This window comes from Ochotona curzoniae, unplaced genomic scaffold, assembly GCF_017591425.1.
Source record: "Ochotona curzoniae isolate NIBS_2020 unplaced genomic scaffold, NIBS_Ocur_1.0 scaffold_4701, whole genome shotgun sequence".
Classification (NCBI taxonomy): domain Eukaryota; kingdom Metazoa; phylum Chordata; class Mammalia; order Lagomorpha; family Ochotonidae; genus Ochotona; species Ochotona curzoniae.
In genome coordinates this window covers 43,708,574-43,728,793 of record NW_024467122.1, presented here as the reverse complement: position 1 = coordinate 43,728,793, position 20,220 = coordinate 43,708,574, and the positions used below count along the sequence as shown (strand labels likewise).

The 20,220-nt window shown below is 41.2% G+C and overlaps 1 protein-coding gene across 2 annotated transcripts in view; it reads right to left on the bottom strand.

The window, feature by feature from the left end:
* Window positions 1–20,220, bottom strand: part of FMN1 (formin 1) — a 360,709-nt gene that overhangs the window by 270,239 nt on the left and 70,250 nt on the right. The window contains exon 2 of one of the 2 annotated variants that reach the window (XM_040969588.1): window positions 15,431–15,606. The exons of the other annotated variant lie outside the window; for it this stretch is intronic. Within the exon in view, the coding sequence (XP_040825522.1) occupies window positions 15,431–15,606 (176 nt within the window). The remainder of the gene's footprint in view (window positions 1–15,430; window positions 15,607–20,220) is intronic. 2 annotated transcript variants of the gene reach the window in all.

Genomic DNA, 20,220 nt, shown 5'->3' with positions numbered 1-20,220 from the left:
AATTTACTGCCCTGGGGAGTACATCCACCCCCTACCCTGCTTCCCTGTGGGTTTCATCTGGAATGCAGATTTCAGCTGCCAGCTGGGGAGAAAGAAAACCAACAGGACTGGTTTCATATTACTGCTGCCATAGCTCTGCCCGTCTCAGTGTCCTACAAACAGGTACTTAGCAAGCACACCCACCACGCCTAGAGTCCACCAGCCATAGGGTTGCAGAGTAAACAGCCCCCGCCTGGCAGGACTGATTACCCTCACACTCCCTGTGCCAGCCCAGGATTCTTCCTGTTCAGCAGCTGCGACTTCCTTCCTAGCTCAGGGCACCTCTCTTTGCCTTGGTGTTGCAACCTACTAAAGGAAAGCCGCAGCCCCCCAATGCAATACACAACTTGGCCTATTAGACAAAACAGCCCTTCAGAGTTCCTCAGGGAGCCACAGTCCCCTCAAGGGCAAACTTTGGAAAGGTCCTTCTCTGTCACCGACCAAAGATGCCTAAAACTAAAACCAGGACAGACACACAAGCCACATGAGCTCAATGCAGGTAGCATCATTCTGATTCTATGCTGAGAGCCTGGAAACTGAGAATGGGAGAAGAATTGCAGCCTCCTGCACAGCTGCCTCCAGGGATGACTTCCTGTCATACCTGAAGGTGTCAGTGTTTTTAAAACCAGTCCAGCCAGTCAGCATGTAGTGAGCACCTGCAGCAGAGGACTGTGCTGGGTGAGTACAGTAAAACTGACTTAATAGTAATTGCCAGCTCTCTCTGAAGGAAGTTCCAAGAAGATTTTGGCCAAGTGTTCAACACAAGCAGCACTTTTTTTTTTTTTGCGTGTGAAAGGGAAGCTGCAGCCACACTGAAATACAATCTTGCCGAATCTACAGCTGGGAATGGCTATCACTGATAACAAGGGCCACGTTCCCCAGTTCTCTTAGTCCAATACTAGGAAAGTCTCATCACAATCACATATTTTCATCGATGTGTGCAAACAGAACCTCACACACACAAAGTATCTATCATTTTATTCAACGGACCCCTAACACGGGACAGTTAAGAGAGTGTTTTCTAAACCTAGATTTGATCCAGTGTCTAAATGGACACTTTCCTGCCTTCTCCTGACCTTAGTATATTTTAAAGTAATTGAAGAACCCGTAATCAAACAGATACAGTACACTTCAGAAAAAAAAAATTGACAGTGTAATCTTAAACCTCAGAACAGGCTTCCTACCTAGAGGAAATGCCCATTGATAAAAATAAGACTTGTGCTGTTTGAGACTGAAGAAAAAAGGCATAGCTACACTAGATAATAGAAAATAATATTGGTCTTCTAATCGGTCTCACAGACCATTATACAGGTGTAAGGGGAAAGGGGGCTGGCTCGGGGATAGGACACAGACTTAATGTTTTTTTTTTTCCTTTCATTCTTGTTCTCTTCTCTTCTCTCTCTCTCTCAACAAAGAAGCCTCCATTTTCTCATAATTAGCTAATTATTGCTTTCTATAACACATTTCCAGGACTCTACATATTTGGGGTTATGGGCCCTTCTAATTCCATAGCATGGAAGAGGAACACAGAGTTTTCTCTCTGTACCTACTGGTTCCAACACACTTTCATGGCAAGCAGGGCAAGTTTGGAGTCCCAGATTATCTGATCACAGCCTTGTGACGCTAAGGAAAGTCATTACCAGGCTCATTATATATTTTATATATATATATATACATACATATTTATATATATACATACATAACTTTTTCTGTACCTTAAAAAAATATTTGTTCATTTGAAAGCCATAGTAACACAGGGAAAGACAGAAATCTTCCATCCGTCTGTTCATTCCCCAGATGGCCAGCTCTATGCCACTGGTAGCAAGGTCGCAGGTGCTTGGGCCATCTTCCATTGCCTTCCCAGAGCAGGGAGTTGAGTCAAAAGGGAAGTTAACTGGGACTCAAACTGATGTCCTTATGCAACTTAAACCGTCTGCTACAATGCCAGCCCAGGGCTCACTTTAAAAGTCAACCAACTGGGCCTGGCGGTGTGGCCTAGTGGCTAAAGTCCCTGATCCCATATAGGCGCCAGTTCTAATTCCTGCAGCTCCACTTCCCATCCAGCTCCCTGCTTGTTGCCTGGGAAAGCAGTCGAGGACGGCCCAAAGCCTGGGGACCCTGCACCCGTGTTCGGATCGGCACAACACTGGCCATTGCACTCACTTGGGGAGTGAATCATCAGATGGAAGATCTTCCTCTCTGTCTCTCCTCCTCTCTGTATATCTGACTTTCCAATAAATAAATAAATCTTTAAAAACAAAAGTCAACCAACCACAGCTGAGAGGATAACAGATCAAGTTATACATCTAGCAAATGGTGAATAACAGTATTCCACTTCAGAGTATTTATTGGGTGCCCAGCCCTATTTGAAGTGAGTTTGATACATCGTTCTCATTTCCTGCCAAGAAGCTGAGCTTGCCAAGGTTCACAGAGCTGGTAAATGGTAGGATTAAAACTTGACTGTAGGTCCTCAGTCTCCAGAACCTACACGTGTCGCATCTTCTAAAACTCAGAGCTCAGCTTCCTGCCATCAGAGGATACCACACAGAGCTAACCTGCAAGTACAAATGCATTTAGGCCCTGTTCAAGGTGGACTCTCTCCAATGTATGAAATACACTTTATAACTTTATCTTCTAACAGGGGTGAGAAACATCCAGCCCACCAGCCACATATGGCTCTGCCAAGGTAATTGCACACAGGACTTGAAATTCAATATATCTATTGCAGGCTGATTTTTAATTTGATAAGTGTATGTGGCCTATAAATGGTGTTACCAATTTCCAAATGCTGCTTAGCAGAAGAGGCTCCCCATCCCCTGCAAGAGGACACAGAAGTCAGACTTCATGGAAGAAAAAAAAAAAACACAACCACTGCCAACAAAAAGCTAACAGAGAACGAGCATTCTTTCCTACTTCTATAACTTAAGAACAAAATCTAGATGTGTCCTTAGGTAGGGTGACAATGGAGAGAGAAATATCAAACATCCCAGTTAATACTTGGCTAGCTTTTCTACTGATCATGGGTAAGAAAAAAAATCTCTGAAATAAGAAAACTTCCAGGTTACTTACACCATTATCCTGCATTTATAAAACAATTCCTATTAAAAAGACTTTCTTATCCAAAATTATTATTGAATACCAACTCATGAGTTAATTAGGTTCCAGGGAAATAAAACATGAAGGCACACTAGCTTTTAACCTTCACAAACTCTGTAGTTCAGTATGACATACCAAACAAGAGGGCAGCTACACAGATTGTAGCTAAGTGCGTTACACTCCGCGCTAAGTCTGAAATGCAGTTGCTGGACCCAAACCAATTTTGACTGAAAGTAACCACAGGCTGTGAAGATGTATAACTGAGAGAACTTTCAAGTCCTGACACCTGCAGCCAACTGCTTCTTAACAACTCTACAGAACTTAACTATCTGTAGTTATACAGGGAATTAAGAAGTTTCAGACTTCAATGTTACCGTAAGGAGCCTACATATCTTATCTAAATTGACTGGTTTTGAAAAATGAGTCTATTTGAGTCTGTGGGGTGTGGTGAATGTCTGGTCCACAGGCCAACAAAGGCCCTGTGAAATCTATTTGGCCTGACCAGAACAATGACAGGTAGGACTCAAAATTCACTAATGCTAAAGCAGGCCAGTTTTTAAGTTGATAATTTCAAACAGCCCACAAATGAAGTTACAAAAATTCAAATGGCCCTTGGCAGAAAAGAGGCTCCTGACTCCTGGAAAGTTGTAGTGCTTTTGGAGAAGGGAATGTAAACCACCATTCCTTTCAGACATCACTTATTTCAGTGTTTTATTCTGTGACAACATTAAATAATGATCTACTACACAGAATCAATGAAAGACATGATTTCCCTCATCAAGACCTACTACAGCCTTAACTGATTCTTTCTTCTTCTAACTTCATGATATTTAAACTTTCCAATAGCCACGTTTGTGCAAAAGGCCATATAAAAGTGGCCCACTTCAGTTAAGTCAAAGTACACATAATAATTAACACTTGACCAACAAGATACTATTTGTTAAAAACAATCAGTAATAAACTACTTAAAATCTGAAGACTGCATCTTAAGCTTTAAAATTTAAACCAGTAAGTTCTCTTTGTTTCTCCCATGTCACCATCCACTGAGCTATGTCTAGATTAAAGCTAGATAGAGCTAATGTACCTAATAGCTGTACCTAACACCGGTTCAATATCAAATGAGACACATTTAAAACCAATGACAACAGAAAGCACATCTTCACCAAAAGGCAGTAAAACTTAACATTTAACTTTCATAATATCAGAAAACTGTTTCCCTTAAAAAAAATCATTTTGCAAAATCTAGACACTGACTATAAAGAATATTCCCTAAAGGCCTTTCTACTCTTGGTGGCTCTTCTGCATATCATTCAGCCTGGATGAGTCACTCCCACATTCTCATAAAACCCCAGCATGGCACAAGGTGGAAGGTAAAGGGAAAGAGCTTACATTTCATGGGGATTAGGCTACTTAATTGTCATGTTCCTCCTTGTCCAATTTATTTCATTAAGTTCTGGACCCAAATTAAATGATTAATTGCTTCCAGCATCCCAAACTTGTTCAAATAAGTTCAGACAAAGACTATTTCAAACAACATGCAGAATACAAAGTTAAAATTAGTGAGGGAAATAGGGGGTAGAAACTTTCTGTGGAAGACTGAGAAAAGTTAGTTAAGCAAGCTACAAACAGAGATATAGGTAGGACAATGGATGATGATAAATTTGGGTGTTGGTGGGGGAGGATAACTTCCCATCTGCTGACTAAATGTATATCATACAATGGGAGAGTAAGCTTATGAGAGAATCTGGGTGGAACATAGTTGTTGAGAGGCAGAATGTGACCTTAGTCATAGTATAAGCCACCAAGTTTAACCTTCTTGTCTTGAAGACACTTGGAAGTCAAGAACTGGTCCCCAGCTCATGCTGCTCCAGCTCAGCATTCAGAGAGAAAACAAGGCTGACCTCACATCACCTGACTGATAGACCAGGGGATCTTCTTTGATACAGCTGCTGAAATATGTTTTATCATTTTGCTGTTTTAACTTGTTCACTAATGTGTAACACTTAAGCATTTGTACAGCTTTCAGAGTAACATTTCAACACAAATACTTTACAGCATAAATTGATCAAACCTGGCAACTTAGCCTTTCCATTTCCCTACCTTCTCTTTGGATTTAGAGCCTACCAGGTGCTCTCTTCTGGTTCTTTAGATCACACATAATAAAACGTTATGAATTTTAGTCTCCTCACTCTCCCATGAAGCACTAGGACTGGTGTTTCTGTTTTGGTTCCTATTAGCTAAGCTCTTTTACCCTTCCCTCAGCAGCCCCCCCACCCGCCCACCCTGCTGACCCTGCTGACCCTACTCAGCATCTAGCAGTCACTACTATGAGGTTCAGAGCTACCATATTTTTTTAAGTTAACTTAATGAGAATATGAGGCATTTGTCTTTTTGCATCTGGCTTACCTCATTTAACATAATGGTCTCTGGTACCAACCATGTAGCTGCAAATATGAGAATTCCGATTTATCTTTTTTGTATGTGTCCTTACCCTCTTTCTCATCAGCATCTGCTTTATGCTCACTTTCCACATCTTTGAAATGAGAACAACACAGAAGTAAAAGGCCAAATGGCAGGCAAAGCCACAGACTTCCTTGTTCTGTTGTATTCCGTGGTATTGTAGTAGGTATCCCTGCCAATGAGGACAATCCTTCTAAGCAGCCCCACTGGCTCGCATATAAAAACTTGGCAACCGTTTTCACTAATGTGTTAAAAAGAAAATTTGTTGCACCCGTTAACTGTGAGGTCCGCTCCCAATGAATACTATCAAGGCTTTTGGGGAAATGGGTTATATGTTGATACACAAATGAGAACAGAGGAAATAGGAAAGGCTTGGGTGTGCTATGAAGTTGTAAGAAAGGAGAGAGCAATGTATAGGAAAAAGGAACAAGAGCAAAAGTTAGGGTTAAGAGTGTGGTCATGGGTCCGGGCCTCACACCAGGCTCTACTCTGAAAAGCCTGACCTTAAGGCAAGTTATGGTTGAGCGAACAACACGTACTTCAAGGGCTGTTAATGAGGAACTGAGTGAGTTAGCATGTGATGGACACTCTTTAAGGCACATGGCAATACTGCAAGGATTCAACGTTTTTATAGAAAAAGGACAAATCAATCAGCATCTCAGCATTTTAAAACTGTGTGTAAATAAGAGACAAGTGGTTACTAATGATCAGCAGCCCACCCGGGAAAATGCACCTGTATCTCTCTGTGATCTATGCATCAGGGCAGAGGAGCTAAAGCAACTGTTATCCACACCCCCGTTACGAGAGAATTAAACACCAAGGAAAACTTTTTCAAGCGGGTCCTTTGGGGGGTTTTCAGGGACAGTGCTCTTTGGATTTTTTTTTCTTCTACTTATGTCCCTTTAAAACAGTAAGAGTTTTCCCAGGTGGCCATGGCAGACAGCAACAAAGTTCACGCTTTTCTTCATTATGTTTCCCAAATTCCAGGTACTTTTTTTTTTTTAAGAATTACCAATTGATATCAAAGTCAGAGTTACAGAGAGAAGGGGACAGAGGTAGAGAGGTCTTGCATCCTCTGGTTAACTCCCTAGATGGCTGAAACCACCAGCGCTAAGCAAGACCAAAGCAAGGAGCCAAGCGCTTCAGCAGGGTCTCCCAAAAGTATGTCCAGGAGAGGCTCAAAACGCACCTCCAAGCTCCTTGTTTTGGTCTGGCTCAACCAAAGCAGTTGTAGCTATTTGGGGAGTGAATCAGTAAATGGAAGAACTCTTTCTGTTTCTCCTTTTTTCACAATCATTTGGCATTTGAAGTAAATAAATAGATTTTTAAGACATTTTTAAGTGGAAAAATAATGAATTTAGTGTTTCTTCCCATTTTCTTTAAAAAAAAAAACTATTTATTTATTTGAAAGGCAGAGAAACAAGATAGAAAGGGAGAGATGCATTGGGGGGATCTTTACCTACTAGTGGTTTACTCCCCCGAATAGCTATAACAGCCACAACTGTGCCAGTCCAAAGCTGGGAGCTTCTTCCAGTTCTCCCACTTGGGTAAAGAGGCCCAAGCACATGGGTCATTCTCTTTTTCTTTCCCAGGCACAGAGTCAGGGAGCTGGAATGAAACTGCAACAGCTGGGACTCAATCTGGGGCCTGTATGGATGTTACTGATGCAGGCAGCGGCTTCACCTGATACACCACAGTGTCAGCCCCTAAATCTCTTTTCTCCAGAGTCTATGGAAGCTGGGGCTGGCCCAAGCCCGGCTCAAAAGTCAATGTGAATCTCCCACATGAGTGGTAGGGATGCAAGTACTTGAGCCATAACCTGTTGCCTCCCAGGGTGCACATTAACAGGAAGCTGGAATCAGGAGCAGAGCCAGGTCTAGAACTCAGGCCCTTAGATATGGAAGACAGTATCCAAGGTACTATGTTAGTAACTGTGGCAAAGCCTGCCCCAGAACTGCAACTTTTGAAACAACAAAAAACAGAAGCTAAAAATATAAAGGCAGAGGGGAAGAACAACCACTTGAAGTCAGAGAGACAAAATATTTCAGTGGTAATATTCCAAACACCTAGGCAAATCTCTCCCCTCCGATAAAATTCAATTGTATTCTGTATTCTTTCACCTTTGAAAATCTATACGAAATTTTCTCTGGGTACATACTCAAAGAGTCCAAATAGCCATATATTTCATGTCAGCATAGGTGACAAAGGAAAGAATAAATAACAGAAAAGTGAATTTCACAATTCTACTAGCCATAAAAGTGCTCCAATGACTAAACCAAGCTCATTATTCCTTTTGTTTTATAAAGAAATCTAAAATGGGATTAAGTTTGTCATTATCTTGCAGTATGCAAGCAAGAGAGGAGAATGTCAAGAAAAATATATACATGCATGAAATCTGAACTTTGTGAAAAGTTTTTATTTAACTGCAGTAACAATCCTCCACATCAATTCCAAAGTTAGCATTTAGAAGAAATAGCTGGTTCAAGTTCAAGTCTGAGGATCAACTAAGATTAGAATGGACTTTGATTTAATGATTAAGATCTGCTTCTGGGAATACCTGCATCCCATATCAGGTTTCCTGAGTTTGAGCCCTTGCAGCACTCCCGACTGTACCTCCTTATGAAGGTACATAATGTGAGACCTGGTCATGCCACATGGCAGACCTGTGTTGAGTTCTTGGCTCCTGACTTTGACTTGGCTGCTTTGGCTACTGTAGGCATTTTGGGAAGAACCAGTGGGTAGAAATTGTGGTGTTTCTCTCTCTCTCTCTCTCTCTCTCTCTCTCTCAGTGTATGCGTATTGTATGTATGTGCTTCTTCCTTTTTTAAAAAAAATCAGATTTACAAAATCAGTAATCACACTGCTCTACCATGACAACGAGTTTATAAAAAACTAATCAATAGTACATCACTTCGAATTGCTGTCTGAATTGGTGATCTCTTCTTTTAAAAACATTATTTGAGGGCCTGACAGATTAGCCTAGTGACTAAGGTCCTTGCTTTGCATGCGCTTGGATCCCATGTGCACCAGTTTTTATCCCGGCAGCCCCACTCCCCACCCTGCTTCTCCCTGCTTCTGGCCTTGGAAAGCAGTTGAGGACAGCCCAAGGCTTTGGGACCCTGCACCCGTGTGGTAGACACAGAAGAGGCTCCGGGTCCTAGCTTCAGATCAACACAGCTCCAGCCATTACGGCCACTTGGAGAGTGAGTCAGTGGACAGCAGATCTTCCTCTCTGTCTTTCCTCCTCTCTGTATATCTGACTTTTCAATAAGTAAATCTTTAAATATTATTTCAAAGTCATAATTGCAGAGAAAGAGAGAGACAGATGCAGAATTGCAAAGAGAGATTTTTTTTCATCCATTGTTTTACTCCCCAATGGCTCTAATGCCCAGGGCTGACCTGGGGTGAAGCTAGGTTTATATAGGTCTTCCACCAGGATGGCAGGGGTCAGACACTGAGCAGCCGAAACACAAACTGACACCTTTATGGAATGCCAGTGTCACTGGTGGTGGTTTTTTCCACTACACCACAATGCCAACCTCCCATTTGAAAATTTCTTGATCATTCATCATACCATACACACACTCTCTATCATGCAGGCATATTCTCTCCTCTCCCCTCTCTCTCTCTCTCTCTCTCACACACACACACACACATACTTCCTGAGGAAACAAGCTTCTAAGATATTTCTGAATTCACTTCCAAGTATAAGTTGCTTGTCATGAATATCTGAATGGTCTGGGTAAGTCAGTGATGTAACCATCAGCTTTAAAGAGCAGCCTCTATTTGGCTTTGACAAGAATCATCCAAAGCTGGAGTCCTTTCCAGGTAATGCAAAGTCATCTCATAAGAATGCAATCTGTACATTCTTGAGTGGATTTTATGGGGCTAATTTTGGTGGTAGCCTATTGCTCAATCTATACTGATTATGCAGGCTAGGGCTATATCCACTAAACCAATGTCTTCTGTTCTTAAAAAAAAAAAAGCAAAATAAAAGGAAACCAACCAAAAAATACACCTAAAGTAGTGGAAAAATAGAAGGGCTTAACATGTCAGTATGGAGAATTAGGCAATTAAAAATTCACCTACCATATGACACAGCAATACCACTTCTAGGAATATATCCAAAAAACGTGTTACACAAGAAAACAACATGCACCCCAATGTTCACTGCAGCAGAATCAACAAACACAAGAACATGGAAGCAACCGAAATGCCCATCAACAGAGGACTAGATAAGGAAACTGTGGTTCATCAGCACTATGGAATACTACTCAGCTATTTAAAAATATGAAATACAATACTTCGTGACCAAATGGGCCAAACTAGGGACCATTATGCTAAGGGAAATGAGTCAATCCACAAAAGTCAGAGATCATGTGTTTGCTCTAACATAAGATAATATGATGTCAAATCTAGGGATATTAGATGTGAATCTTACTCTATGCTTACACTTCATTCTTAGCTTTACATTCTGTAATAAGATCTTGTGATGTAATTCATTAACCCAACCATCCATAAGAGGCTGATAGCTTATAATCACCTAGGATGGTCAATGCCCTTTTGTCACTGTTACTGGTATTGCCCATAAATAACACAGATCTAATCCTCATTGCACCTACATTAGGGCCCTGGGATACAAGAATAAACTCACAGTGAAATGACAGTCTCCTACATGATTGGGAGATACCCCAGTGGCAGCATAATGGACTTGGGAAAATGCATGAGACACACATTGTGAAACTGACAGGGAGAACAGAAGTTAGGGGAGCGAACATGGGGGAGGGGAAAGGGAGAACCCAGCACCAACTAAATTGTATCAAAAAACAATAAAAAAAAGAAGATATTTACCCCCCCCCCCAAAAAAAATGTAAGGACTTTGGTCTAGAGTCAGAACTGAGCTCAAATCTGATCCCTGCCAGTACTGAATCTCACTCATTTGTACATCATGTACAATAACACCTCAACTAACTGGGGTTGGCTTGCAGGAAGTGATCAACCCATAGAATTGAGAAACTCAAGGTTGGGTGTGGATTTAGTAATTACACCCTTTGCCTTACAGTAATTACTTGGTTCTTGATACTGCATCTTTTCCAGTTAAGACAACTGGGTAAGTAACATCCAGAGATTGGTGAAGGAACTGTGATGAACCTCGGAAACCAGAATCACCAAGAAGAGTACAAACTTAGTATGTTAGAAGTTAGTTTGCGGGTCTGGCGCTGTAGCCTAGCAGCTAAAGTCCTTGACTTGCACATGCTGGGATCCCATATGGGCACCAATTCTAATCCTGAGAGCTGCACTTCCCATCCCGCTCCCTGCTGGTGGCCTGGGAAAGCAGTCATGGATGGCCCAAGGCCTTGAGACCCTGCACCCATGTGGTAGACACAGAAGAGTCTCCAGGCTCCTGGCTTCAGATCGACTCAGTTCCAGCCTTTATGGCCACTTGGAGAGTGAGTCAGCAGCCAGAGGATCTTCCTCTCTGTCTCTCCTCCTCTCTGTATATCTGACTTTTCAATAAAAATTAATAGATCTTTCCAATAACAAAAAAAGAAGTTAGCTTGCACAATCCCATGTGAGCAGCCTAAAATTCCGAGGACTGCTCACAGCTCCTGTCCCCTGTTTACAGGCATTTTACAAACCATCCTCCATGTTGAACATGTATCCCAAGAGGAATCTTCGGGAAACAAGTTGTTATAATGAGTTAAGCTACACTGGCTCTCCAGTCTCTGAACATATTCAGATGCCCTTGACACTACCAGCTCAAAATGCACTGAAGTCTGAGATGTATGGCTGATAGTAGCTCCTAGTTTGATATCCATTAAGTCTAATGTTTTAATGCTCATGTTTGAGATGGGCATTCTGGAGTGAGTTAAACTTTCATATATGTAGACACCACCCCGAGTCAATCCACATAGCTAGATATTGTCCCAAAAGTACTTAGGGCTATACACACATTTAATTTAACACAAGACACCCAGCTAAATTTGAATTTCACTTAAACATAAAGATTTTTTTCTTGTGTAAGTATGGCCCACAAAATATTTGACAATGTATGCATCCAAAATTGGAGATGACAACACATGGACTCAGTCTTCCAAGAGCTTTGTATTTTGCCCAGACTGGCTGAGCAGGACTACACCCAAACAGGACCGTCACCCAAACAGAGCCTGTCTACACAGCAGTCTGGCACCCAGACCATAGCACCGGCTGCTTAAACACTGAAATCTAGATTGGTTATGCAATATTGTGATATAGTAAGAAATATGTACTTGGTCCTTGACTCTGACCCCTGACCAAAGTTCCTAAAGCCCTTGCAACTTCCTAAGTGATAAGATAAATAGAAGCAGAGCCAGACTCATGGCATATAGAATAAAGTTACCTTCTGTGGTGCTGACACCCCACATGGGCACCACCAGTTCAAGACCTGGTGGCCCCATTTCTAATCCAGTTCCCTATTAACATATCTGAAAAAGCAGGGGAAGGTGACCCAAGTGCTTGGCCTTCTGCAAAATGTGGGAGGTCCAGAAAAAGCTTCTGGCTCTGGCTTTTTACTAGCTCAGCTCTAGCCATTGCAGCCATTTGGGTAGAAAATTAGTGAATGTAAAATATCTCTGTGTGAGTATACTCTGCCTTTCAAATTAATCAAAAAACCAAACATTTAAAAAAAAGATTAGCAGGATCATCTTTTTAATACTATTTGGTCTTTCCCCAGTTCTAGAAGCAACTCAGGAGCAGCAAAGCACAAGCAGTATTACAGTCAGTTATTCACAACAAGCCCCTTTCTACCACAATTCAGAGTTTGTTAATGAGGCGGCTTTGGAGAAGACCCCCAGAATGGTGGGTTGGTTGCCAGGACTGAGCCAGTTCTTGTGATTAGGGGGTTGGAATTTTTAGCCCCAGACTAACCTGACCTGACCCCGGAGCAGTTGGAGCTTGATTCAATCACCAGTATTCAATAATGTAACCTATAAAGCTATGTAGTGAGGTGTCCTTCAAAACTCTGAGCAAAGGAGTTCTGTCTCCTTGGGGTCCAAGCTCTTATGTTCAGAACCTTTTCAGATTTCACTGAATGTATCTCTTCATCTAACTATTCTTCTGTATTCTTTCAAAACATATTTTAATCAGTAATAGTAATTACCATGTGTTATCAATCTGTCTTGTATAAGACATTTGCGTAAGATGTTCTAGCAAATAATTTACTTGTCTTTAAGTATGTATGCATGTAAGTATGTATTTTGAAATACTAAACGACTTGAGCCCAGGCACTCTAATATGGGATGCTGGTATCCAAAGCACTGTCTTAACTCCAGTTCCAAATGCTTGCCTCTCTAAAACTGATTAAACCTAAAGCAGAAATTTATGAAAATTCCCAATGTGTTTCCAAGTTGAACAAGAGCCATCTGTGAATTGGAATCTCACTGCTTGTCATTAGCATCAGAATTAGGATTGGTCTCATGGGACGGACCCCTTAAGTTATGGAGTATGACACTAACTTCAGGGGGATAGTGCTGAAACTGAACTGAAGCTTACAGCATTCATCAGGGTTGATAGAAAAATGCTTTGGGCCCGGCATGGTAGCATAGTGGCTATAAGTCCTAGCCTTGAACGTGTCAGGATCTAATACCGGGAGCCCCATTGCACATCCAGCTCCCTGCTTGTGGCCTAGCAAAGCAACTGAGGACAGCCTAAGACCTTGGGACCTTGCACCCACATGGGAGACCCAGAGGGAGTTCCTGGGTCCTGGCTTGGATTGGCTCATCTGTGACAGTTGTGGCCACTTGGAGAGTAAATCACCGAATGGAAGATCTTTCTGTCTCTCATTCTTTCTGTAAATCTGCCATGGAGGCAGGAGGGGAGGAAGAGAGGAAAGGAGGAAGTGAGGGAGGGAGGGAGAAAGTGAAAGAGGGAGGGAGGGAAGGAGGGAAGGAGGAAGGAAGGAGGAAGGAAGGAGGAAGGAAGGGTGGATTGGTTATATATAGGTTATAAAATGTAGCATGCTTATAAGGCTAAAAATGCCTCACTAAAAATAAATCACACATAGTGAAAAACACAAAAAATTTCTCCAATTTTAATACTTGCTGTCCCTGCTGCTAAGACCATGTGTTAGTGCTCTTTTTTCAAATTCAATTATATATTTCAACTTTTCATAAGAATTATGTGTGAATTTTATAACTGTAATAAATGAATGAACTTATAAATGAATTTCACTCACAGGCAAGAACAAAAGAAACAAATCAGAAATAAATCTTTTACCAGATTTAAAAACACTGAAGGAAGAAAGTAGCAATTGAAAATTCATTTCTGCACCTTTCTACTCCAGCCTGCCTGGTGTTTGCTACAAACTCACCAACAGATGTCACTGTTTCACTTCTCACTCTGAGCTCATTCTCAAGATACCCAAGGTATGGTTCAAACCAGAAGACAAAAACAAAAACTTCCACAAGTTTCCATGTCATCTCCCAATGAGTGGTAGGTTTGCAATCTTTCAATTCCACTTATTCTTATAAAACATGCCTTTCTAAATGCTGTTCTAAAATGACACACAATGGCTCTGAACATTAGGGATTCAGGAATCACAAGATTCTCCTGCTCACCAGTTACCACTAATATGAACACAGTTGACCTAACTTACCCTATCTAAAAACTGCTAGGACCACCCATATTATAATGGCCCTAACTCACACTCATCCAATGCATAGCTCCAACACCGAAAGCAATAATTAAAAAGCATGAGATTGTCAGTAGACATTAAGCTTAATAGTGGAAAAGAAAACAAACAAACAAAAAAACAGCTTCCTGGATTCTCAGTGCTTGCTCCATCTATGACGGGAAACTGCAGGAAGCAAGCGTGAAGAGGAGTGGGAGAGTTGGGACAGTTTGTCAATACTATCATGCCATCTAAGTGTGGTGCCAGATAAAGCCCATCCCAATGTTTTGTTCTGGAGAGTCAATGCTTTCGGGTCAATGAATACACGAATGAATGAGAATCAAGTAGGCTATGTGTTTTAAGTAGGTCATCCTGTATCCGGCAGATTTCCTGTCAACCTGGTCACTTGTTAATTGAACAGCTGGACAAAAAGAAAGGTTATGAATGTACAAGGAAGACAAGCTACTTGGGTTTCACCAGAGAATCTACAGCATATCCACTGGCTGACATATGTTATTCGGCAATTCAGAAGTGCCTGGTAGCAACTGGGTAACCCAACAACAAGATTTAGGCAGAAAAGCTAATATGAGCACTCTGAAAACATTCAGGTCCATGACACACACACGGTCTCTTCAGCTGAAATCACTAGCTAGTGTGCAAACTTCAGATCACCAGTTTCAGGTTTCCTGCAATCCACTGATCTTTCTCCTATTTCTTTTTTTTTTTTCTCCAGATTTTTTTGTTGTTGTTGTTATTGGAAAGGCAGATATACAGAAAGAAGGAAAGAGAGAAAGATCTTCCGCCCACTCATTCATTTTCCAAGTGGCTGCAACAGCTGTTGCTGAGCTGATATGATGCCAAGAGCCAGAAACTTCTGGGTCTCCCATGTGGGTGCAGGGTCCCAAGGCCCTGACTCATCTTCTACTGCTTTCCCAGACCACAAGCAGGGAGCTGGATAGAAATGCAGCAGCAGGGACATGAACCTGCACCCAAACGACATGCAAGGCAAGGATTTAGCCACAAGGCTATCACATGGGACCCTGCAATCTACCGATTTTAAAAACAATGGTCCCCACATAAGACATATCTTCAGCAGATTTCTCTTTGACAATCTACATCAAGTACATATTAGACAAGCCTCTGCTACCTGCACAGAAGTACAGCACAAATACAAAGATTTCGACTTACATGAAGATCTAAGTACAATTCACTTCTGCTTGGCTTGTCTCTTTCCTCATGGAGCAGAAATGGACAGGCTGGTCCTGTCCTATAGCCCAGGACCCATGCAGCTCCATCCCTGTTGGAACTGTCTTTGGTGGTCTGTTCACTGAAGTAGTCCCACGGCAAGCCATCAGCAGAGGCACCTAAACAAACACAGAGACCATCAGTTATGCACAAGCTAAAAACAAAAACATAACAAAGTAAACAAACAAAAACCAAGCCAGCCATACTGGGGAACTCCTACGTGGATCACTTCACACTATTACTTTATTTCAGGTTATATTTTTAGTTTCCTTTTTTCTAGAAGTATTTCCTGTAAGTGTGCTTTCTGGATTGCGTTAACAAAACAATTAAGATATGGGTACTTATCATCAATTTTAAAATATGCCTGTCTACCCTGAGCTCCATATTCTTGCTTCCAATAAAGGCAGCACAGTTCCTGTTGACACAGAATGGAATCAGGGGTAGGGACAGAATTCAAGAGGTCTAGGTTGCTGGCTGTACTATTTAATATGTCACTTGGGCCAAATCACTAGTGTGTGCATGTTTCCTGGACTACAAGTGTATCCTGTTCATCTTTGTTCCTGGGGACAGAAACATCATACATGGGAAATGTGGCATTGGTCAGTTTTGTCAACTCGGTGAGTATTGCATGAAGAAACTATTTGGGACTCTCTTTTGTCATCTGCAGAAGAGAGGATTATGCTAGCTCACTCTCACATAAGCCATGCTAGCACAGAAATAATCAGCTACAGGCCAGGCACTATTTTTCATGCTGTTTTTCTTTTTTTTTAAAGATTTATTTTTATTATTTTTTCATTGGAAAGGCGGATATACAGAGAGGAGAGACAGAGAGGAAGATCTTCTGTCCGATGATTCACTCCCCAAGTGAGCGCAATGGGCCAATACTATGCCGATCCAAAGCCAGGAGCCTCTTCCGGGTCTCCCACACGGGCGCAGGTTCCCAAAGCTTTGGGCCGTCCTCGACTGCTTTCCCAGGCCACAGGCAGGGAGCTGGAAGGGAAGTGGGGCTGCTGGGATTAGAACCGGCGCCCATATGGGATCCCGGGCGTGCAAGGCGAAGACCTTTAACCACTTGCGCCACCGCGCCGGGCCCCATGCTGTTTTTCAATTTTTTTTTTTTTTAAAAGATAGCCTATAGCTGATCATGAGGAATATACTCAGGCACAAAAGATCATAAACTTGCTTAATAGTAAAGCTAGGATATAAACTCAGGCTAAAACACTACAGGTCCTACTTCTAAAATCCACACTGACTTTTCCCCTGACGTTTCTGAAATGGCAATGTATGTTTTACAACAAAAAGGAAACTGTGTTCAAATAATTGTGACAACAGCTGCACACTGAATTCTCTGGGGTGACAAGGCTCATGTCACCTTTTAAAGACCTTGATATGTCCTTTAGTGAAGAATATTAACTCTTTATAATATAGACTTCCTAACTTATTTGACCACAAAATCCAGTACAGATGTTGTAGGCTACTAGTGCTCTCCTAGAACACAGTTAAAAAACATTAGATTAGATCACCTTTTAAGTCTCACAACATTCAAGTTCCTAGCCCTCTTTTAATTTCTGCTAGACAACCTTGGAAAGTGTTGAGCAACTAGACAGAAGTTAAAGCCCTGGCTCAATGCACTTTAGCAAAGGGATTACTGCTGGATGTGTGGTAGGGTGTTTATTACACATAATCCTCATAAGAGTTTGCTTGGCAGAGACCCAGACGCAGCTAACAGCTTTCACCTTGGTGAAAAGTCGACTTACAAGGAACTTGAGCTGGGAATAAGTCAGCAAAGGGACTGTGGGATAACATGCTTCTTCCTGATATTACACTAGCATTTCAGAAAAAAAAAAGTAATTTGAAAACAGCTAAAGTTTTTTGTTTGTTCATTCAGTTTGTTGATTTCCAGCCATACTTTGCACTGAAAGGTGATACAGGTCAAATTGTTTCTACGGGTGCCCTCTGACAGGTTATCTGCAAAACACCTTTTGGCAGCCAGAAAGAAAAAAATGAGAGTTCAAGGTCTTCCAAGTCTACTCTTATTTGCAGACATAGTGTGTCTACAATGGGAAAACGAGGCTCTCGTTCACATGCGCCACATACCAGGGCCTGAGGACATTTCTAGCCATGCCCTTTGCTATTCTATCTGATTTCTACTGCAGGACATTATGTGCTACAAGGTACCTCAATGAATGCCTTGAAAGAACTCTACTAATTACCTGTACCTTGTCCTCATGGAGACCGCAAGAAGAAAACAGTGTCACCTACACTTCAACAGGCTACAAAACTAAGGCTCAGACTGATTTGATTTCCACCCATGGCTAACTCACCTCATTGAATATTTCTACTAATTTTTGCCCCCCGCCAAAAGGAAACAATTATTTTCCTTAGTTCACAGTGTGACCTCTCCATGCTACTGCAATATTTGAAAAGTATCAATGCCTAATTAGATTTCAATTTAAACCACTTCCCTTTTCATTTTTATTTTGGAGAAGCTGCTGGCTTTGAGTAAAGTGTACACAGATTATCAAAACAACATGAAACATTTAAATACGTAATCACAAAACACAATGGACACCACCTAAGGTAAGACACCTAAAAGATCAGAGGCACATTGTCTGGTAAGTATAAAATCATTGTTTACATATGAGAGAGTGGAAAATTCCTATACTGAAAGGGTTTGGGATAATGAGATAAAACAAACAGCTATACACATGTGCGTGCGTGCATATGTCTGTGTACAGAGTGTACGCCTATGTAAATACCCACACACACAGTCACACACCCAGAGTGGCTATTTAACAGCACAGCAATGAAGGAAACAGCACAATCCAATTCACTCTATTTAGAAGAAAAAAAGAGGTAAAATTAAAACAAGAACAATAAAAATCAGCTGTGTTCTAGAAATGGTTTAAGTTTTAAAGAGCCCATTTCTAACACTTGATGTTTAACCAGACAATATCCCTATGAAGGAAAACACACAAGGTAAAATCATGATGTGTAATCATTTGAATCAAGATCATTAGGATAGGAAAGGATCAAGGGCAGAAATAAGGAACATAAAACTCTTATCCTAAAAATCTGACAAAGGAGGTTAAAAAATTGGACCAATGCATCACTCCAAAGGCTATCACAAAAGGACCAAGTGATTTTCTATGTGGAGAGTTTTGGTAATACAGGCACAAGTTCTTTCAGTTAGAAATAAAACATGTCTATATTTATCAAAATATTAATGCCCACACTACTTTCTCCAGCTGAATCAATTTAATAGAGAGAGAAGAAAATTACAGGAAATTAATAATTCTGTCTAAACCACCAACTGTCATTTAATTTTCTGATGCAGATTTTGGGGTGTTGGATTTTCATGAAACATCTTGTGAAAAGCTGAGGCTTATGGATTTGGTTATGTGTGCAGGTTAAGTCTGTTATTCCACATTAATGAGTTATTTTGTTTCTGAAAGACATTTGAACAGGTTAATTGATCACAGGAACACACACAGATTAAGTCTATAGTTGAGCATGGTTAACATGACATACAGCATAGTTACACTGAACGGAGGGGTGACTTACCTTAGGGTCACATTCAAAGTCTGTGCTTTTTCCATTCAAGTGATGAGTTGCACTTCCTGATGCTAACCTATAACATCAGACTGGGGTTTTGCCATCAATGATCAAATTAACAGAAGCAGATACAAAGAAAAAGTAATACACCATTCAAAATGGAGGCAATGTCCATAGCTCATCTTCCCAAAATGAAATCAGTGTCTATCTCTGTGGTAGAGTGACTGTTCTCACTTCCTCAGTTCCTCCATTTATTATAACCTCAGCAGAGCATTTTCTGGTTGTGTCTGTAGTTTGTATTGCACATCTACCCTGCCCTGGGACTTGTTTTGGCCAAATGAAAATAAACAATGTAACAGTACACCAACTCCAAGCAAGGTTCTTAGGAGTCACTGTGTGTTTTCACGCCTTGCTTTGTGTCTCTGCCATCATCACAAGGCGAGGATACCCTGAGAAGCCTGGAACTAGACACATGCGGTTAAACCCAAACAGAGACTCCCGCAGTATGGAGCCAAGCTCACTTGAAACTATACCAGATCAAATGAACCTTAGTCAACTTCCAAGCCAATGAATGAGAACAGCAAACGTTTGCTGTAAGCCATTGTGATTTTAGTCCTATTTAATCAAACAGCTGCCTCTTCCACCATCATCTGCCACGGATAGAATCGTTTTAAGTCCTGAAAAGTTTAAACTGTCTGTGTAAGAAGGTCTAACAAACTGTTTTCATGATTTTTAATTAGCACCAAAAACAATTAATGAAGTTTAAAGAAAATCACGTGAAAATCATGGCACCCTGATTACCTCACCCCTATCCAAAATCCACATACAAAATAATTTCATCAAAAATAGTATTTTTCAGGCATTAGCCTAAATCATCTAAAGAATATAGGTAATATGTGTTTATATATCCACTTTCAGAGAAAAGTTTTCAATCTTACCACAAAATCATCAGATTTGGACAGAACTCCCCAAGGAACAAAATTATAATGCCTTTCAGGCCTTCTGTTCTACCTTTCCTGTCAGAGCTCTTGCATGACAGTAATCATGAAGTGGTTATGCCAGAAAGAGACAGAGAGAGAGGCAGGCTGGGGAAAAGAGCTAGACATCTCAGCTTGAAACTTTCACAAGTTTAGCCCTCGCATTGTATTTTCTAAGACCATCCATCATACCTGAATTAA